This window comes from Cinclus cinclus, chromosome 24 (genome assembly GCF_963662255.1).
Source record: "Cinclus cinclus chromosome 24, bCinCin1.1, whole genome shotgun sequence".
Lineage (NCBI taxonomy): Eukaryota > Metazoa > Chordata > Aves > Passeriformes > Cinclidae > Cinclus > Cinclus cinclus.
Window position 1 is genome coordinate 4,483,307 of NC_085069.1, and position 20,804 is coordinate 4,504,110.

Consider the following 20,804-nt stretch of genomic DNA (forward strand, 5'->3'; position numbering starts at 1 on the left):
TCTGTGAGGTCTGGAGTGCCCCAGGAGCAGTGGGAACTGCAGCTAGGGCTCTGCTGGCAGTGGCTCAGCAGCGATGTGTCAGCCTCTATGCGTGAGTTTCTCCCGAACGGGTGAGTGCAGGCAGAAGAACATTTGGTGGGAGCTGGAGGCTGTTCGGGCTGGAGTCGCTCATTCAGTCATTCACCAGGGCTGCTCCAGGCACAGCGTGGGGCTGGAAGGTTGCAAAGCACCGTTTTGTGGCTGGTGTTTGCATGGAGTAGGTGCTGGGCTGGTGCCTGCCCAGACCACAGGTATTTGTCTCTTGGAAATGTGGAGCTGGATGAGGCAGTGAGGAGCCCGAGCTGGAGCTGGAGGAGTTTAGTACAAGAGCAATAGATAAAAGCAGTAGAGAGGTGGGGACTTGGGACTGTGCTCTGACACAGTGGCCAAGTAATTTCCAATTGCTGGTGCATCAGCTGTCTGAGAGCAATCCTGTTCCAGCGCTGGCACAAGGAGAGATGAGCCCCTTCTTCCTGGATTCCCACTGGGGAAGGGTCACCTGCGCTTCTACCAGCCCAGAGCAGGAGAGGGACCTGCGTTTGCTGAATTTCCCTCTGGAGTTTTTTCAGGCTACAGAAGATGAGCTGGTAATGAAAGTGAAAGCCTGGGAGATCCCATGCGGCGGGTGCAAGCGCTGGGGCAGAACGAGCACACCCAGTATTGCTTCCTGCCACCACCTCTGCCCATCACCCCACAGCAGCTGCACCCCGGGGTGCCCATCACCCGGCTGCCTCATGCCCTGGGGTGCCAGTGCTGCCAGGAGTCTGCTGCGGGTGGCAACTGTGCAAGAGCTCCTCGGGATGGTTTTTGTATGGCTGCTATCAACTTTCCCTATTTGAGCAACTGCAGAGGAGCTGGCAGTGCCTTGGATGTCCTCACACCTTGCAGGGGATGTGGCAGCTTGGAAGAAGCGGATGCAGTGTCTTGTCCCAGCAGGTGCCTGAGGCTGTGGCAGTGCTGGGAATCTTGGCCATGCACGTGGCTCCAAAGTGTCAGCCCAGGCCTGTGGTGGGAATGAGCACGGTGCAGCTACAGCTGCTTCACACAGAGGGCCCAGTGTCAGCACAAGGCAGGCACCCTTGCAGCCATGTCTGTGGCCGCCTGGTACTGATTTGGTCATTCCTGCTCCCAGAACCAAGGCTTGGTGCTGCTTTGGGCTTCCCCGGTACTTACTGCCAAATTCTGGTGCTGGTTTGTGTCCTGCCAGAGCCGCTGGCGTTGAAGCCTGAAGCTGTTTTCGATTCTGCCCGTATCTGGTGCTAGTGCCACTACTGACCCTGTGCCATTACCTGGTGGCGGTACGGGTGGCATTAACCTGTGCTGGTGCTTGGTACCCTCATCCAGTGCCACTGCCTGATGCCACTATCCGGTGCTCGATGCCCAATGCCGTCACTCAGTGCCATTACCTGGTGCTGTTGCCCAGTGGCTGGTACCGCTCCCGTTACCCGGTGCCGTTCCCGGTGCTGGCGGGGGCCGGCGGGGGCGGAGCCGTGGGGGGGGCGGGGCCGCGCGGGCCGGGCCGGGGCGCGGCGGGGGCAGAGCGGCGGCGGAGCCGAGCGCCGGGAGCCGCCGGGAGCCGCCGGGGCAGCGGGAGCAGCAGAGCCGCAGCCGCCGCCGCGGCCGCAGGTGAGCGCGGGCGCGGAGCCTCCAACGCCACCGGGAACGGACCGGACCGAACCGAGCGGGCCCGGGCCCGGACCCCGTCCGCCTTCCGCCTTCCGCCGGGCGGGGTGCGGAGGGGCCGGGGCTGGGGCTCGGGATGGTTCGGTCCGGTCCGGTCCGTGCTGTGGGTGTTTCGTAACCCCGGGCGGGCGCAGCTGGGCCGAGCGCCGGGCTCGGCGGGGGCCCGGCTGGGCCCGCGGGCCCCTGGGCGGGCGGAGGCGACGAGTGGGGCCACTCCGAGGGGGCGGCGGGTACGTCCCAGGCCCGTCCTGGTGCCGCGGCGCATCCCGGAGCGGGGGCGCTCCTCGCCCTGCGGAGAGGGGCCGGTTTTCGGACTCGGGCCCCGTGGAGGGCGGCTCCGAGTCCCGGTCCCGGGCCGAGGGGAGGATCCCGGACAGCGCGAGGGGTCCCGTGCAGTGACGGGGGGGGTCCCGCCGCAGGCAGCACGCCGATCCGGGATGGCGGGAGTGCGAGCCCCGTTGCTGTCGGTGGGACACGCGGCTCCGCGCCGCGGGGTGAGTGGGATCGTTCCCCGGCGGGAGCACCGGGACCGAAGTGCCCAGTGGCCTTTCACCCAGCTCGGGTGCGGCCGGTGCCTGCGAGCCCGCGGGAGCCGCGGCCACCTGTCCAGCGGGTTACGGAGCTGTCAGGGCTCCGTGCCCGGCCAGCCCCGGGCTCGTGCCAGGCCGGCCCCGGGCAGCTCCTGCCGAGCGGCTCCGGTGCTCGCACCGGCACTGCTGAGCGCGCCCTGAGCTGCGGTGACACCGCCGATGGGCCGGGGTTGTTGGCTCGTTCAATTCTCCGGGCACCCCGTGGCACAGGGTCGGGGACAGGCGGTGACCTGCGGCAGTTTGATGACAGCGTCTGGGGCGCGTTGTGGAGAGGGGACAAGGCTGGGCTCAGCTACGCGTGGTTTGCCCACAGCAAATAGGGGAATGGCACACGATGTCCCTGTGGTGCGGGGTGCTTGGTTAGAGCAGGACATTCCTGGCTGTGGACTGGCTCGCTGTGCTGGCTGCCTGCAGTGCTCGTGCCTGTCCCCAGAGCAGTGTGAGCCCCAGCAGTGGCATGCGAGGGGGCACTTAGTGCAGGCACAATGAGGTGTTCCACAGAGCCCAGCCACTGCCATGGGCATCAGGAACCAGCCCTCCACGGTGGGAGCTCTCCCCTCTGGGTCCTGACTCCTGGCCCAGGTCCTTATGCTCCTGAAGCCATCAGGATTGCAGCCTGACGTGATGTGGTTCCAAGATGCTGGATGTGAGGATGGAGACTGTCTCCTTGGGTTTTATAACTGTTCTCGGGAGCTGCTCATACCTGGGGCTGGAGAGGGCTGTGCTGTGCCCTGCTGTGCTGTGGGTGCAGCATGTGGAGGAGGAGCTCTGGTGTGGGGTCAGAGGTGCCAGCAGCCTGTGTGCACGGACATGGAAGAGCTGGGCTGGGAGCAGGGCATGACAGGTGGCTGTGACCCACTCTGTGTTTTGTGGCACTTTGACAGTGCCCTGCTTTGGGGATGTTGGGCCCCTACAGTTGTCACTAGAGCCACCTCACTGGGTCTCCTGCACCTGCCTTGTGCCAAGGCCAATGCTTTGGGGCAGGATTAGGGATGTACAGGTAGCTGCAGTTGGGGATGCTTAGCACAGGGCACACAGAGCCTCTGGAGGGACCTTCCCCTCTTGCTGCAGGGGAAGTGCTGACTCCAAGGTGACTGTGAAGGCTTTGCCATGGGGTTTCCCACCTCTCTCTCTTGTGATAGCAAAACTCAAATACCCTGCTTGCAAAAAATCCCTGCTCCCTGCACTCCTCTGTTGTGGGCGGAGAGTGGTGACTGTTGGGCCGAGTACAGTGAAGCGGCCCCATCAGCTGGGAAATTACTTTCTAGTTTGCAAGGAATGACTGTAAGCTAGGCTGCACTCGACAGGCTTCACAGCAGCCCTAGGGAGCCGGTGGGAACCCAGGCACAGTGGGATGGCTGGCAGGGTGAATGGGACCTCCCTGCCGTCAGCATCCTCTGGGTACCTGTGCTGGAGCCTGCATCCCTCTGCCTGCCCAGCTGCGGTGACTCCCAGTGTCCCACACACTGTGAGTGCTGCCCTCAAAGCAGCCACTGCAGGGAGGCCCAGGGTATGGCGAGGGTTAGGGTTAGGTTTAAGGTCCTCACCTTGTCAGGATGGGTCAGGATGCAGCTTTGTGGCCATGCAAGCAGCTCCAACCTGGGAGCTGTGCTGGCTCCAGGGCTCCAGCACGCTCCGGGAGAAGTAGCCTCGACAGCTGTAATGTTTCTGTGGCATGCCTTTCCTTTCATGGGGTGTCTATTTTGCAACCCCCAAGTGTTTTGATCCCGGGAGGAAGGGGGCGGGGGTGTTTACCCTGGCACCGCATGGCTGGTGCAGGGATCCAAGTGGTGCTGGGCATGCCTGAATTTCACATGCAGCAACAGTTCTAGCAACATCTGCTGGCTGATAAAAGGTAGGCTGGTGCACGCCGCTGCTCCCGCCGCGTTGGGAAACGTCGAGGGGGAGGCACACTGTGAACACGGCTTCCTGGCCGATAGGGCTGAGCTGACTTGCTGATAAAGCAGAATCCACCCATCTGGCTGCACCAGAGGGGCCAGGAACACGGGCTAGTCACAGCTGCTTCATGCCCAGTGCTTCCCTGAATGCTGGGTCTTGGTTCTCACTGTATCAGGAACAATGTGCCACCAGGCTGGGACAACCAAAGCAGCATAGCACAGTCACAACTCATTCAAACAGTTCAAACAGTCACTGGTGAGTTTTGCAATTTCCACTTTCAGTGTAACTTTGTGTTATGAGCTGGTTTATAGCACAGCTCTGCTGGGGAGGGATATGGGGAAAAGGCTGGTGCTGGAGAGCCACTGCCTCAAGGAGCCAGAGCAGCGTCGACCCACCCCTGCTCACCACATCTGGGTTGCTCATTCTATCTGGCCTCTCATCCCTATCACTCAATGGCCATGCAAAACCTTTAGCAGAGGAAGAGGCTGCTCTTGCAGGTAGTTCTGAGCCCTTCCACCTGCTGGAACCTCTGTAAAATGATCTTTGTCCTCCCCAGTGTGAACACCCGACCCTTCTGCTGTTGGGCTATGGGCCCAGGGGTGCAGCTTCTCTGGCCCTGCTTGTGGAGATGCAGTGGTGAGGCTTATGGTGCAGCTCAGGTGCAGGGGCTCTGCTGCTGCTTCAGGGGCTGGAAAGCACATCCCAGGGCCAGAAAAGCCAAAACCTACCTGGCATATGTGTGTTGACTGAGAAATTTGTTGCACAAATCACTGCTGTTTTGGTTGTTTTATTCTGTCTGACTCGTCCCTACTCCTGCCAGCATCCCTGGATGTCTGTGTATCCCCTCTTACAAAGTCAAGGCTTTACCCCTCTCCATCCTGCTCCGATGCTTTGGTGCAGGAGCATTTCTGTGTGGAGAGCTGCTGCAGCTGTTGAGGATGAACTCTGGGAGTGCAGTGGGGGGATGCAGGAGCTGCCTTGGTGTCCCTCTGGCTCTCCCTGCTCACCTGACATCCAAAAGCCTGTGCTGTGCTAGGCTGGCCCTGCAGGACAGCCATGCCAGGGGTGAGGAGAGCTGGAGCATGGTATTGATCTGAGGGGATGGATGCAGCCAGAGCAGTGCTGTTGGTGCCTGTGCTGCCCACATCTTTCTCAGCCCACCTGGGTCCTGCCCAGCAAATCCAGTCTGGCTGTGGCTGGATTAGTGCCATTGTGTGTGCTCACTGGAGCATGGCAGAGAAAATGAAATTGTGTCTCCAGACCCAAATCGGGACTAATTCAATGCTGAAATGAGCTTAATCCTCAGGTCCTTCACCCAGCCTGTCCTCCTGGGCTGGCGCAGGTCTGAGCAGGGATTAGCACCGAGCCAGAGGCTGTGATGGATTTGGCCTCAGTGCAGGAGGCTGGCACAGAACCTGTGGGACCCCAGGGCTGTGCCCTCACCTTGGCATTACAGGGATTTGGGGTTGGTCATTATTAGCATGGAGGCAAAATCCCTTCCTTGTGTGTCCTGGCACGGGGCAGCTGCACATCTCTGCCTGGGCAAGGGCAGAGAGTCTGCCCAAGCTGAGATGCTGCAAGTAGTCAGTGGTTTTGTGCCTGCCCTGGGATTTCCCCACCAATCCAGGGGAAGCTCCAGAACCCTAAGCTGGCAACTCCCTGCTGTGCCAGCCCCAAAGCTAGTTAATTCAGCTGCAGGGAGCCAGGAGTAATTAAAGCTCTGCCCAGCCTCTCTAATCCTGTCTGGGGGTTTATGATGGGAGCAGCACCAGTGCTGGCAGGGACTGGGCTCCCCACAGTGGATGTCCTGCAGGAGCCACACTGGACTCGTGCCTATGGGACTGGTTGGGCACTGGGCTCTGCTGATGTGGCTGCACCATGTGTCCTGCCCACCAGTGCTGGTCCTGCTACATGCTCAGTGTCTGAAGGAATCCCACTGGTGCCAGGAGCCACACCTGTATCTGTATCTGGCTATTACCCAGGGTGACTCTTGGTGCACTGGGGATTTTCGAGGTTCCAGCCATTGGATTCAAGGGATTTTGCTGGGTATTTTGGTGGTTTTGGTTTGACGCAGATTTCTGGGCGTCTCTGATTGGAAGAAATCTGAAGTAAGGAGAAAAACCTTTCCCAAGGGTGGTAAGTGCTGGCAGGCAGAGAGCCTGGCCCATGGCGTGAGATGAGCTAGTGGCAGCCCCCACCACTGATACCCCTGGCACCAGTACCCAGCTGCCCCATCTCTGCCCTGTGTGGGTCTGGTGTCCCCTTTGGTCGTGCATGCGGTTTCCTTGTTCTTGTAAGGGTGTGAATTCTCTGCTTTTGGCTCCCAGCAGAGTTGCTGGGACAGCTGGACAACCCTGGTGCTACTAGTTCCATCTCTGCCTAGTGGCTGTGGAGCCTGACGCCTCTGCTCTTGGGGGGCACATTTGATTACTAGAACCAGCCATGCCTCTTTCATGAGTGTCACAGTACCTGGCCCCAGATGTTTCCAGTGTGGGCTGAGTGGTTCAGCTGCCTCTTCCCCGTGCCACCAGGACGAAGCCATCAGTTGCTGCCACTTTCTGTGGGAGACAAACAAACCCCATCAAAGCACTGAGCTTCTAGAAGGAGCTCGCTCCTGTGCTGGTGGGTGCTGCCGCCTCCCAGCCAGAGCTGGAAACCACAGGCCAGTGTAAAACACACCAACAGCCCTTGGCCCTCTGTGCCAGCTCCACAGTGTGCTGGTGCCACAGCTGTGAACAGGACTGGGGGCTGCTCACCAGCACCCGGTTGTTCCCACTGCAGGCTCTGCTCCAGGGCTGTGTTCTGGGGACTGTGAGTAAAGCTGGGGGTGCAGGTGAGTGGCTCCCGTCTCCCCCATGCCAAACTCCTGCACGGGCCCCTGGGGTCCATCCCTGGCTGTCAGCCAGCCACGGGGGGCTCAGTGCCACTGACCTGCTGAGGACAGAGACTGTGCCTGCTCCGACAGGGCAGAGGGGCCGAGGGGCAGAGTGTGCCGTCCCCGCTGCCCGGCCGCAGGCAGCCTTGGCAGAGGTTGGCTGCCAGCAGTCGAGGGCAGGCTGTCCCGCGCAGGCACCTGACATTTTGGAAGGAAATAGCTGCTCTCTGCTCCTTCCTGTAGTGCGCAGCCAGCGAAACGGCCGCCCGGGATCCCGGCCGTGCCGGCTGTGCCCGCCCAGAGCCGCAGCCGCGCTGTGCTGGAGCCGCACGCCAGAGCGGAGCGGGGATAGAGCGGGGGCAGAGCGCGGTGAGAGCGGCTGCAGAACCGGGCGCTCCGCAGCAGGCTCCAGCGGGGCCGTGGGCTGAGCTGCTGCGGACAAGGGGCCGCTGTGGGCGGCGGGGTGAGTCTGTGCTGGGGTAACCGGAGCCCTCGGCTGTGCCGAGCGGCAGCTCCCGGCTGTCACCTCCACCGTGCCCGGTGCCCGGCTGGGGGCCGGATCTTTGCCCCGGAGGGACCTTGCCCACCTCGGAGGGCTGCAGGAACCTTCCCGCCGGGCCTGCCGCGGGCAGGGGCAGCGCTGGATGCGGCAGCAGCGGATCCCCTCGGCGGCACCACCGCAGGGTGCAGGGTCCGGCCCTGCGGCCACAAGCGAGGCCGGCTCTGACCTGGAAGCGATCGCGGGTTCCCGGAGGTGCCGGGAAACCACGTGTCCGTGTTTACTGCGGCGGGCTCAGGGCCGCTCCGCCGGAGCCCAGCGCCCCGGGAACAGCGCTCCGGAGAGCCCCGGGCTGGAACAGCACCGGGCGAAGGGCAGTGCGGGAGCCGCCGCGGCCGAGGGACTGCGTGGGTCGAGGGACTGGGGAGGGGGGTTACATCCAGAGCCTTTTGCTGTGCTCCCCCCCAGGCCTTTTCCTAGCCCTTGGCCCCTTCACGGCATGGGTTTGGGCAAGAGGCTGCTGTCGAGGGCTGTGCCAGCACCAGGGAAGGGGTGTCCTGCTCACGAGGAGGTGTTCGGGCTGGCTCTGTGCAGGGAGCGTCCCGCGGCAGATTGCAGTGAGCATCCCGTGCACAGCGCGCTCCAGCCCCGGGGTAGCTGCTGCCTGTGTTTGGATTTTGCCGTGCCCGTGGCACGTGGGAAGCTGCTACTGCCAGCCTCACCCTGTGAGGCATTTCCCTCCTTTTGTGTGCCCACGGATGTGCTCTGGCTCTCCTGTAGCCTGGGACTTGCTGGTGCCTACTGCCACTGTGCCTGCGACCCTTCCCCAGTGTGGTCGCATCAGTCCCCTCGTTGCCCCAGCAGAGCTGCCACCTTTGCCATCTTCCCCTCTCCTCGCTGCTGCCTCTGGCCTTCTGAGTGCCTTTTCTGAGTGGGTTTCTCCTATTTTGCATTGGGTTTGGCAGTGCTTTCCCATCAGCAGTGGGCAGTGGGGCTGTAAGAAGCAGAAATGATGACTGCTGGCATTTCCCTCTCTCTGCTCGGTGCCTGTGGCACTGGGGTCCCTCCCCACAGCTCTGGGGTCTGTGTCCTCAGCAGTGGTCCTACCCCGGGAAGCTCCTGCCTGTACCGCTTCACAGGCAGTAAGTCTGGTGAGAGCGTCGCTGTGGCTTGTTGAGTGCTGCTGGTTAACCGAGCTGCAGTGACGGGTGGGTTCCAGCTCGCTGCCAGCGAATAAATGCAAAGTAGCCTAAACCACTACAATTATCTGCCTCGTGCAGTTGTTGGAGTGCGCGTGGGGCCAGTGGCTGCCGTGCATGGCTGACCCATGGCAGTGCTTGAGGCTGTGGCCCTGTTGGGGCTGGTGGGCTGCAGGTGCTACTAGGGTGGGTGAATGTCCCTGGTTGTGGGGGTGAATCCATCCCTGGGCTCCCATCCCTAGGGCAGCTGGTGGTGGCACTGAGGAGTGTGATGCTGGGAAGTGAAAAGGCATGAAAGTGAAAAGCATGGTCCGAGCCAGGGCAGTGGCTGCCAGCAGCAGCCAGGTGCAGGAGGCAGGGATGCCTGGAAAAGCTGGCAGTGGCAACTCCAGTGGTGCTGCAGCTTATGCTGAAACAGAGTTGCTGCCCTATCAATGCTGAGTCTCGGGGCCAAAAGTCTGCACGTAGTGGGGGGCAGTGTTTGCTTATGCTGGGATTGTCAGGGTGCCCTGCAGCCCATGGGGAGATTTGGTTTTTCCACAGGTGAGACACAGACAAAAATGAGATAGATTTTGCATGTCCTGCTGCATCGACAATGTCTGTGGAGGCTGTGCTCAAGCCTGGTGCAAATGGTGTTTTTGGGCACACACCAGGTGTGCTCTGCCACCGTCAGCCACTGAAGGGCCCCTTGTAGAGGCAGATGTGACACTGGTCCTCCTGCTCCCAGGCTGGCACTGGCCAAACACAGTGCCTGCCAGCTCACCACAGAGCAGCCAGAGACTCGTTGCTTAACAACATGCTGGAGTGGAGTAGGAAGTGTTTTGTCACTGTGAGATGGGAAGAGATCACCATTTTATCAACAGGCAGGGCAGTGTCTGTTTGCTCTGTGTCCGTGCAGATGTCCCCACAGTACTGGGGACTTCGGTCACTTTGTGGTGCAGTGGCACTGGCATGGCCATTCTTGGCTCTGCCCCTTATCAAGTGTCTGCAATTTCCAACAGCAGCATGTCCTGCTGTCGGCCATCCCACCTTCCCTTTCCTCCTTGCCAGCATTATTCTGCCTCCCTAGGCCCCTCCTTGTCAGCAGCATTTCCAGCTTGGTGATTTCTGTGAATGTGGAAACGTTCCTCCCTTTTTATAGGGGAAAAATTCATTTTTAGCCAACTCTGGGTTATTGTTCCTCTTCCTGTTCAGGGGCGGCTGTGCCTGGCCCGGGGGCTCCGGCTGTGGCTGTTCCACTCAGAACTGCTGCCCCTGTCCCCCAGCATGTGCCCCCTTCACTGTATGACAGTGCCAGCTCTTCTGGATCCCTGTGGGCCACTGGGTATTTCTAAGGCCAGACAAAATGCTTCGGGGAGAGGGGGAAGCACAGCCCTCGCTGGCTCACTCCCTCTGCTTGTCACCAGCCAGTGCAGTGATCAGGTCCTGGTCTGATCATCCAAATGATGGGATACATCCAAAGCCTTGCGCCCCTGCCTGGCCCCTCTGTGTGGTGCCAAATCCCAGGTGTTTGGGTGTGTGTGTATCTAAATGCTGTTTACTGCTGCCTCCTCACTCAGGGGGGACCTTGAGCCCCCCAGGCCCTCCTGTGTCACTCACCATCATATCACCCTCACACACTCAACTGCAGGTTGTTTCTCCAGACCCCTCGAGCCACAGGTGACCCAGGGAACACAATGGATTTTAGCAGAGGCACTGTGACCACCATCTCATCCCTGCCTGCCCCTGGGGAAGCCAAGGCTGTGTGGTGGGTGGAATCCCTGCACGAAGCCAGAGCTGCCCCAAAGCTGCTTTGGGAAGGTCCATGTGTCTCTACCAGGACATGAGGCACACAATGGCCCTGGCACTGGGGACTTGTCAGGGACTGTGGTGCCACGTGGGCCCTTGGGGCTGGGACTGCTCCTGCCTGCTGGCACTGCCAGGGTGTGGGCAGGAGTGGGGTGAGCATGGGGGGAGGGGGGGGCCTCTGCTCTGCGTCACCCTGGATTTCTGGCCAACCCTTCCTCCTCCTGGCCTGTTTCCTCATTTGCGTGGCCAGCGATGGCTGCAATCCCGTGGTGCAGTGAAGGGAAATGAGAACCATGTGGAGAGGCCATACAGAGGCACATCCCTGGCCCTGGGCACCCCCAGGGCTGTTCCTAGAAAAGAGGGGGTGACTCAGAACCAGGGTCCCCTGCCCCCGCATGCCCTTTCTTTCAGCAGCTGGTGACAGCGCTGGCAGCTCCAGGGGATCTGGACACTTCTGCGGAGGGTGTGGAGACAGCCAGGCCCAGACCCCTTGTGGCACAGTCTGCCTGTCTCCCACTGGTGCCCTGATAGTACATCTCCCTCAGGTGCTGAACCATGGCGGTGTGGATCCAGGCCCAGCAGCTCCAGGGAGAAGCCCTGCGGCAGATGCAGGCACTCTATGGGCAGCACTTCCCCATCGAGGTGCGGCATTACCTGTCACAGTGGATCGAGAGCCAGGCATGGTAGGTCAGGGTGTTCCCGGAGGTGCTGGGCTTGGCAGTGGCTGCCCCGGGGTACAGGTGGGTGCTCCCTGTCTCCAGGCTTCCCTGACACTGCTCTGCTCTGCACACAGGGACTCCATCGACCTCGACAACCCCCAGGAGAATGTGAAGGCAACGCAGCTTCTGGAGGGGCTGATCCAGGAGCTGCAGAAGAAGGCAGACCACCAAGTGGGTGAGGACGGCTTCCTGCTGAAGATCAAGCTAGGGCACTACGCCACACAGCTGCAGGCGAGTGGGGGGCTGTGGGCAGGGGTGCAAGGCCAGGGGCGTCCCTGCCCTGTGCCTGGCTCAGGCAGTGCTCTCCCCACAGAATACCTATGACCGATGCCCCATGGAACTGGTGCGCTGCATCCGGCACATCCTGTACCATGAGCAGCGGCTGGTGCGGGAGGCAAACAATGTGAGTGCAGGCTGGGAGGGTTGGGGGACTGCTCAGGGGCTCTTCCCCATGATCATGGGAGCAGTTCTGAGGCAGGGAATGGGGAGGGTCCCCTCACTGTGCTGAGTGCACCCTGTGCCGCATGCAGAGCCCTTCCCCGTCCGGCTCCCTGGTGGACGCCATGTCCCAGAAGCACCTGCAGATCAACCAGACCTTCGAGGAGCTGCGGCTCATCACGCAGGACTCGGAGAATGAGCTCAAAAAACTGCAGCAGACACAGGAATACTTCATCATCCAGTACCAGGAGAACATGCGACTCCAAGGTGGGGGGGGGGGCCGAGGGGTATGGGCCTGGGGTGCTGTCACAGCCAGCCCTAACACCATGCCCTACCTCCAGCCCAGTTCTCCCAGCTCTCCCAGCTAGGTCCCCAGGAGCGCATGTCACGGGAGACGACGCTGCAGCAGAAAAAGGCATCGCTGGAGGCCTGGCTGCACCGCGAGGCGCAGACACTACAGCAATACCGTGTGGTGAGTGATGCTGCCTGGTTCCCCGTGATGCTATCCTCTCCTCCCAGTGATGCCCTGTGACACTATCCCTGCACCCCGATGGTGTCTCACCTCACAGGACCTGGCTGAGAAGCACCAGAAGACACTGCAGCTGCTGCGCAAGCAGCAAACAACCATCCTGGATGATGAGCTGATCCAGTGGAAGCGTCGACAGCAGCTGGCAGGGAATGGGGGCCCCCCCGAAGGTACCTTGGATGTGCTTCAGTCCTGGTGAGTGCCTGGTAGGGTGGGATGGGGCAGGGTGCTGAGTCCCCAGTGCATGCTGAGCCCTGCTTCCCCCAGGTGTGAGAAGCTGGCAGAGATCATCTGGCAGAACCGGCAGCAGATCCGCCGTGCCGAGCACCTGTGCCAGCAGCTGCCGATCCCGGGCCCAGTGGAGGAGATGCTGTCAGAGCTGAACGGCACCATCACCGACATCATCTCTGCCCTGGTCACCAGGTACAAACTGGGCTCAGATGAGTGGGGGGACAGGTTGGCCCTGCCACCTTGCCAGCCCCCCTGATCCCCCTACCCCCCAGCACCTTCATCATCGAGAAGCAGCCCCCCCAAGTGCTGAAGACACAGACCAAGTTTGCAGCCACCGTGCGGCTCCTGGTGGGGGGGAAGCTGAACGTGCACATGAACCCTCCCCAAGTGAAGGCCACCATCATCAGCGAGCAGCAAGCCAAGGCCCTGCTGAAGAATGAGAGCACCCGCAAGTAATGCCGGGGGCTGGGGATGTGTGGCTGGGGCTGCTGAGGCAGTGGGGAGCAGAACTTAGCAGGGGGGAAGGGCTGCACTTTGCACAGCTCCTAGTCCTGGTGGTCCCTTGACTCCGTGCATTCCCGTGGCAGTGAGAGCAGCGGGGAGATCCTCAACAACTGCTGTGTGATGGAGTATCACCAGGCCACTGGGACACTGAGCGCCCACTTCCGCAACATGGTGAGTACCCCTGGTTCCCTGTCCTGTCCCCTTGTGGCCCTCTGTGTTCACCCTGGTGTCTCCATCTATTCCTCCATGCTCACCCTCCTGTCCCTGCAGTCCCTGAAGCGGATCAAGCGCTCAGATCGCCGTGGGGCTGAGTCAGTGACAGAGGAGAAATTCACCATCCTCTTTGAGTCACAGTTCAGTGTCGGTGGGAATGAGCTGGTCTTCCAGGTGAAGGTAAAGCCACTGTGTCCCTTCTGCTGGCCCTAGGCAAGCCATGGGCACTATGCCCACAGGAGTGGGGCTGGGCTGGGGCCGCGTGGGTGCCCATGGGTGATGCTGCCTTGGTGCCCCACAGCCCATTCCGGTCTCCTTCCTCTCGGCAGACACTGTCCTTGCCTGTGGTGGTGATTGTGCATGGGAGCCAGGACAACAATGCCACGGCCACTGTGCTTTGGGACAATGCTTTTGCCGAACCTGTGAGTGGCAGTGCCATGGGGCAGGGCAGACCCTATCTGCCCTGAGTGTGTGTGGGAGGAGGGCTCAGCCTTCTGGTGGGACATGCCTGGAGGAGCCAGGCAGAGCCGGTGCTGACTGTACTCTCTGCCCCTAGGGTCGTGTGCCCTTCGCTGTTCCCGACAAGGTGCAGTGGCCACAGCTCTGTGAGGCGCTCAACATGAAGTTCAAGGCAGAGGTGCAGAGCAGCCGTGGGCTGACCAAGGAGAACCTGGTATTCCTGGCACAAAAGCTCTTCAACAGTACCAGCTCCCACCTGGAAGACTACAGCAGCACCACGGTGTCCTGGTCCCAGTTCAACCGGGTAAATGTCCAGAGGGGCCCCCCTGCCCCCCCCTCCCAGTGCTTGTGGGGCTGGATGGGGGTGTACCCACCTGAGGGTCCCTGAGCCTCTCCTGCTGTGCCCAGTGTCTGTGCTGTGTAACAGGCTCAGAGGCTGGTGACAGAAGTGCTCATTTTCTGGGGATTTCAACAGGAAAACCTGCCTGGGAGGAATTACACCTTCTGGCAGTGGTTTGATGGGGTCATGGAGGTGCTGAAGAAGCATTTGAAGCCGCACTGGAACGACGGGTAAGAGCCGCCCTGCCCTGTGCTGCCTGGCCTGAGCCCCAAGCCCTGACGCCCTACTCTGCCTAGGGCCATCCTGGGCTTCGTCAACAAGCAGCAGGCGCATGACCTGCTCATCAACAAGCCCGACGGGACCTTCCTTCTGCGCTTCAGTGACTCAGAGATCGGTGGCATCACCATTGCCTGGAAGTTTGACTCCTGTGAGTGTGTGCCAAGCGCTGGCATCCCTGGACCAAGTATCCCTGGCCTTAGCCAGGGCATCTCATGCCCATGGGGTACTGGCACTGCCACAGCACACATGCTGGAGCCATCCTCAGGAAAGAGGCGAGCACCAGAGCCCCCAGAATGCCTTGGCTGTCCCATGGGGAGTGACGCTGCTCTTGCTCACTGCAGCTATGGCTGGGTCAGGCCCGAATGCTGGCAAGCAGCAAGGAGGAGGGTCCAGGTTGAACCTTCCAACCCAGCCCTGGGTACTGATGTGGTCTGTACGACATCCAATTACTCGATGGTGCTCCTCAGTACAGGGGTTATCAGGGGAGTCCTGACCCCACACAGGAGTCAGTTGCTGTTCACAAGAGCATCCTTTGGAGGGTCATGTGGCTGAGAAGCACCACAGAGCCCCACAGAGCCCCATGGTTGGGGAGCTAGCCTCCCACGTGTCAGGATGAGACCAGATTTGCATTAGCTTTGCTGTGCCTCTTGCCTTATCCCATTTTCTGGTGGCCTGTGCTTTATCCTCGGCTGTTGGTGGGGGAGGGATGCAGTGTGGCACATGCTGTTTGCTGCTTGATGTGACCTCGCAGCTCATGCTTCAAGCTCTGGGAGTCACTGTGATCCTCACGCTTGTCTTGCAGCTGAGAGGATGTTCTGGAACCTGATGCCTTTCACCACCAGGGACTTCTCCATCCGCTCCTTGGCTGACCGCCTCGGGGATCTCAGTTACCTCATCTACGTGTTCCCCGACCGGCCCAAGGACGAGGTGTTCTCCAAGTACTACACGCCGGTTCTCTGTGAGTCCACGCCAGGTAGCGCTGTCCCTCCACCCCACGTGTGTCCCCTCCTTTGTGCGTCCAGCCAGGATGGAGCTGGTGTTCTCAGCATCCCCCTGCCCCGGGGCCACGCGGGCCCCACAGGGGTTCTGCACCTGGCCACATGTGAGCCCCCAGCACTGCCCGGGGTTGTGGCATGTGCTGGAGTTTGGGGCCTCAATGCTGCTTCCTTCTCTCTAGCTAAAGCTGTGGATGGATATGTGAAGCCACAGATCAAGCAAGTGGTACCAGAGTAAGTGTGACCCCGAAGGCAGATCCTGCACGCTGGTTGCCATGGGTTCCCAACAATGCATTGGCTGGGTTGGGCAGGAGCCCAGGGCACTGAGGAGCTCTAGTTCCACCACCAATGGCCACACTGGTGCTGAGCCTTGCGAGACATTGAGGCAACTCCAGCTGTGGGGCACCCATCCTGTCCTGTGCCAGTGCTCATGAGACCCATCCCCACAGGTTTGTCAATGCATCAGGAGATTCTGCCCCTGGAGGGGCCACCTACATGGACCAGGCACCCTCGCCTGCTGTCTGCTCCCAGCCTCATTACAACATGTACACCCAGAAGTAAGTATCACACCCCTATCCCTGTACTGCTGCAGCTAGTCCTCTCCTCACCAGCTGCTTTCCACAGCCCCGACCCTGTGCTGGACCCCGAGGGTGATTTTGACCTGGAAGACACGATGGATGTGGCGAGGCACGTGGAGGAGCTGCTGCGGCGCCCCGTGGACAGTCAGTGGATTCCCCATGCCCAGTCGTGACAGGCAGGCGCCTGGTCCCTTGCCCCTGGCCCCGGCGCTGCGGGGACTGTGCTGTGTTCGTGTCTCTGTGCCAGGGGACAGCGGGTGGGCCCTGCCCCCAGGATTTGCTCTGTGCCCCGAAACACAGGCTGGTGTCCAGCTCTTTGGTGTTTATGCCCTTGTATAAACAGCAGCGGATTTGTCGCATGGTTTTCCTGTATGTTCCTTTTAAGAAGCCCAGCTTCGGCTTTCCGCTTCTGCCCGCACTGGCCCTGCAGTCCCCCTCCCCCCGTGGGGCTGCCAGGGCGGGGGCCACCAGCCTGGCCTCAGGTTTGCTTTCGCAGTCGTCACTAAGAATGTACATGTCGCCTTCTTGTTCTCCCCCGCGGCTCCGTTCCCAGGGGTGCGTGAGGGCAGAGGGCAGAGGAGAGGTTCTGCCAGGGCTCCCTTAGCCTGTGCTGGTGCTCTGCTCCACAGTGGCAGGGTCCCTGGATTTCATCTTCTCCTCTGCCCCCAAGGATGCAGGAGCCCCTCCGGCTCCCGGCTTCAGTGTCCCCTCCGGAGCCGGTGCAGCACGAGGGTGGCAGGGTGCAAGGACACCCAGCGAGGGCCGTCGGGTGGGCAGGGGGTTTGGGGAAGCAAAGCCCTCTGCCCCCTGCCTCTCCCCTCGCCTGGGCGGGAAACTCTGGGGTCCTGGCCATGTTATTTTTCTATCACAGAGTAAATAAAGCACGGAATATTTTTGTAACACAAAAGCTCTGGGTGCCACGTGTGTCTTAGGACAGAGAAGGGTCCCTCTGGGGAGCTCCTCATCTCGGGTGCACCAGATGAATGCTGGGGCTGGGCTCAATGTTCGGGGTCCCCATCCCCGAGGATAGGCTCGCTGGGCTCTGTCAGGGCGGGAGTCTGCCCTGGGGAGCAGGGGCTGGGCTGGGGCCGTTTGTCCGGGCAAAAAGCAAAGTAAACCGGATCAATGGCCCTGTTTTTCCAAAGAACGAGCTTGCTCTTGATGGAGGGGTAGAGGGCGCTGGTACTCGGAGTTCAATTGCTGTTGAATTCCCCGCGGGGCGGGGGGCTCCGGGTGTGCTGTGTAAAGGCGAAAATGAAAATAAAAGTAAAGCGGGGGGGGGCGGTGCCGGGCGCGATAATTCTCCGTCATTTCTGCCCGAGGCGGAATAGCCGGGTGGGCGAGGAGGGTCCGGAACCGGGTCCCTGCCCTGGGGTGGTGTCCGCGTTCCGCGATGCTGCCGGCGGTGGTGGCCGTGGCCGTAGCTGTGGCCGTGGCCGTGGCTGTCCCTGCGCTGCGGCACCGCCTGGTCCGTTCTGCGCTGCGCCGCGCCGGGGGCCGGTACCGACGGCGTCTGGAGGCTCTGGGCAGCGACGTGCGGCTGAGCCAGGAGCGGCGGCTGCGGCGCCTGCTGGGCACCGGCACCGGGACGGCCGGCGGTGGGCGCGGGGCTGCGGCACGGGTGGCGGGAAGGGGTCGGTCCCATGGTTGCCCTTCACAGCTTGTGCCTCTCCCGGCAGTCTCGGAAGAGTTCCAGGAGCGGCATCCCCTGGGGCAGCCCTGTCGGGACGAAGCACCCGGGAATGCGGTTCTCCCGCTGCGTCTCTGGGCTTTGCTCCCCGGCTGCTGGGACACCGACCCTCGGCTGCAGGTACGAGGAGCGGCGGGCGGGGTGGGCGCGGATCCCCGCAGGGTCTGCCCTCCTGACCCTCCTCTCCCCCGCAGGGGGCCCTGCTCTACCTGGATGCCCTCGGCGCCACCTTTCCACGGGCACTGGCCCGCCGGGGCACGGCCCTGCTGCACTGGACCCCTGGCTGTCCCCGCGCCCCGGCGGGGTGGCCGCTGCCCACCCTGTACTGCACCCCGGCCGCCGCGGGCACCCTGCCCTCGAGGGCCGCTGCGCTGCGGGTGCAGCTGCTCTTTGCCCTGCGGCAGCGTGCGCTGCATGTGCTGGAGGCCGGGTTGGCAGCTGAGCTGCACGACGCGCTGGTGGCCCTGCACACTGAATGGCCCCAGCTGGCCCAGGAGCTGGCGCTGGGCAGGCTGAGCCCCCAGCCCGGGCTGCCCGAGGGGGTGCGGGACCAGCTGCAGGCACTGCTGACCCCTGATGCTGCCCGGGCAGCCGAGCTTCGCGCTGAGTGTGCCCGTGGCTTCGAGGGCATCCTGTTGCGTCTGTGGCCGCAGCTGGAGGTGGTGGTGGTGAGGACGGCGCATGGCGCGGAGCGGCTCTACTGCGACTCCCTCCGCCACGCTGACTGCCAGGGGCTGCCCTTCTACTGCCCCTTCTACCAGGCAGCAGGAGGTCAGTGTCCCCCAAGCTGGTGTGTCCCCATGGCCTGCCCTGGGTGCCCACAGGGAACTGCTGATGTATGGCAGCACGGATCTCCCTGCCCCAGCAGAAGCTTGTTCATCTCTGTGCTGCATTCCCTTCCTGCAACCTGTAAACAGCTCAGTCCTGGCACCAGCAAAATTTTACCCCTTGGAGAGGGATGAGGCTTCTGTGGGCAAGGATGGGGGCATCTGGGGAGCTCACATTGGCACATGCTGTCTCAATCCAGCCCTGCTTGGTGTAAACCTGTGGCCAGCAGAGCCAGCACCCCGATTCCTGCTGTGCCCTGACTGGGCTTTCTGTGAGTTCCTGCCCTGCCTGGCCAGCAAGGAGCCACATACAGTGCTGCTGGATGAGCTCTGGGAGGGACGCGAGTATGGGCTGGTTGTGACAGCTCAGCCAGGAGAGTACAGGTGCCTCCTCCCTGTTGTGTAGTCCTGGGGTCTGCCTGCCCCAACGCCATGCACCCATCTCTCCCTCACACTCTTCCTGCCCATATGCAGGTGCCGTACTGGGGAGGTGCTGAAGGTGACTGGCTTCCACAAGCAATGTCCCATGGTGGAACCTGTGCGCAGGTGAGGACACTGTCTCTCACCTTAGGGAGCTGGGCTCATGTACTGAGCAGGGTCTTAACAGGAGGGTGCCAGTGTCCCACCCTGTGTCCCGGCACTGCAGAGAGAGCCAGACGCTGAGTGTGCGAGGTGAGAACATCCCTGAGGAACAGTTCTGCCAGAGCCTGTGCCGTACCCTGAGGACATGGCCAGGTGCTCGCCTGATTGACTATGTCTGTGTGGAGAGCAGCCTGCTGGGTGAGTTCCCTGAGCTGTCCAAGTCTCCCCAGAAGTGTAGCTGGCACTGCATGGGGCTCTACAGCCCTGCTGTATCCAGAGGGCTAGGGGCTGCGGGCAGCTCTAACATACTCATGGTTCTGCTCCAGGTGATTCTTCGGGGCCCTGTGCCCCCCACTATGAGGTGTTCATGGAGCTGCAGGGTCTGCGGGACCTGTCAGAGGGGCAGCGCTACAAGGTGAGCAGGACATGGGCTCTGCTCTGGGTCTGTGTGGGGTGGCTGAAGGACACTGCTATGGCAGTGTGGGGACCAGCACAGGCAGCTTCCCTCTCTTTGCAGCTGGACCAGTGTCTCCAGGAGGATTTCCCCATCTACAAATCCTTCCGCTTCAAGGGCAGCATTGGGCCCCTGTGCCTGCACCTGGTGAGGCCTGCGACCTTCACCCAGCTGCGGGAAGCACTGGGCTCCCCCAGGCCCATGCCCAGGGTCCTGCGTGAAGGGCATCTGCTGCAGCTCATCCAGGGATCAGTCATCTCGTAGGGCAGCCTAGGGGTCCTGCATCCCTTCCACCCTGGGGCTCACTTGGTGTGCTCCCTCTGAGGAGGGGCCATGTCCCTGGGGTGGGAGGGTGTGGGGACAAGGGTGCTCAGCCCCAAAGGTTTGGCTGAGTGGAGCAAATGGAGACAGTGAGCTTGTGGAGTGCCATGATCCATGGCAGCTGCAGACACTGGTGGGTACCATCCAGTGCTGCTGTGGAGATGGAGCAAGAGCTTGGGAGCATCACAGGGCAGTGGGATCCTGCAGCTGCAGGACCCCCTCACTCAATGCCTTGGCAGCACCTGCAGCCACAGTGGAGTGGGTGCCTGTGCCTTTCCCAAGGGATACAGTGTGCATCACAACCCATGGCTGAGGCAGAGGGCTCAATGGAAACCTCTGCGTGAGCAAGAGGAGCAGAAGAGCCGTGGCTCATCACTGAGCGCTGGGGCCCTGTGGCATTTTGTCTCCTGGCAGGGACACTGCAGGCAGAGCTCAGGTGGCTGGTGGTGGCAGGTGCCACAGAGCAGCCCCAGCTGGGCTTCAGTGCACATCCACTGATTTAAGAATAAGCACCAGTGAGGGCTGCTTTTAATGTTTTAAAAACCAAATGCAAAATAAAGGAGGATTATCTTTTAAAAATAAATAAAGGACTGCACTCCAGGATTGATTTTTTAGACTATTATTTTTAATCTTCATTAAAGAGATTGCTCAAGAAATCTGACTGCTCTGGGGACTAAGGAGTTGCTGCTGTTCTTGGGGCTCCCGGGGAAGGGGCGGCCATGAATATTTAACCATCTGAGCAGCCTCTGTACTCTGGGGGCACCAGGCTCTTTGTGCCTTTGAGGCACATGTGTACCATCGGGAGGGACTGGTCATTTCCTCTCCTGCTCATTAAGGGTTATTTCAAGGGCTGGCAAGGGTGTGTGGGGCACCTGCTATGCCGCAGCTGCTGCTGGTGGGCAGCCAGGCTGTGGGCAGGAGATGATGTCTTGAACAAGGCTCGCACAAAGCAAAGCATCCCCTCGGCACAGCCAAGACTCCCGCCAGGGATAAACGTGGCTGAGGCCTACTCCCAATCCCTGCTGGAAAAAATCTGGAGCAAAATTTCTGCTCCAGGTCGAAGAGAAGCTTTGCCT

The 20,804-nt window shown here is 61.3% G+C and overlaps 2 protein-coding genes across 7 annotated transcripts; both read left to right on the top strand.

The window, feature by feature from the left end:
- The first annotated feature begins 1,556 nt into the window (after positions 1–1,556).
- Positions 1,557–16,775, top strand: LOC134053391 (signal transducer and activator of transcription 5B). 5 transcript variants are annotated; one of them, XM_062508405.1, is made up of 19 exons: positions 1,557–1,665; positions 11,118–11,255; positions 11,366–11,522; positions 11,605–11,694; positions 11,822–11,996; positions 12,071–12,201; positions 12,299–12,450; positions 12,523–12,678; positions 12,759–12,938; positions 13,074–13,161; positions 13,261–13,383; positions 13,533–13,625; positions 13,760–13,966; positions 14,138–14,232; positions 14,299–14,429; positions 15,084–15,254; positions 15,459–15,510; positions 15,726–15,833; positions 15,901–16,775. In XM_062508405.1, the coding sequence occupies exons 2-19, from the start codon at positions 11,128–11,130 to the stop codon at positions 16,025–16,027; spliced, it is 2,364 nt and encodes a 787-aa protein (XP_062364389.1). In that variant the 5' UTR covers positions 1,557–1,665; positions 11,118–11,127; the 3' UTR covers positions 16,028–16,775. The 5 variants fall into 5 exon arrangements, with proteins under 5 accessions (XP_062364389.1, XP_062364390.1, XP_062364392.1 ...); XM_062508406.1 differs by lacking the exon at positions 1,557–1,665 and adding an exon at positions 4,447–4,466; XM_062508408.1 differs by lacking the exon at positions 1,557–1,665 and adding an exon at positions 7,337–7,549 and having other exon boundaries at positions 15,084–15,257.
- Positions 16,776–17,102: 327 nt separating this feature from the next.
- Positions 17,103–20,286, top strand: GHDC (GH3 domain containing). Of its 2 annotated transcripts, XM_062508410.1 has the most exons (8): positions 17,103–17,452; positions 17,534–17,664; positions 17,739–18,315; positions 18,572–18,755; positions 18,846–18,917; positions 19,018–19,151; positions 19,280–19,368; positions 19,471–20,286. In XM_062508410.1, exons 1-8 carry the CDS (start codon positions 17,248–17,250, stop codon positions 19,669–19,671), a joined length of 1,593 nt encoding a protein of 530 aa, XP_062364394.1. In that variant the 5' UTR covers positions 17,103–17,247; the 3' UTR covers positions 19,672–20,286. The 2 variants fall into 2 exon arrangements, with proteins under 2 accessions (XP_062364394.1, XP_062364393.1); XM_062508409.1 differs by having other exon boundaries at positions 17,103–17,664.
- The last annotated feature ends 518 nt before the right edge of the window (positions 20,287–20,804 follow it).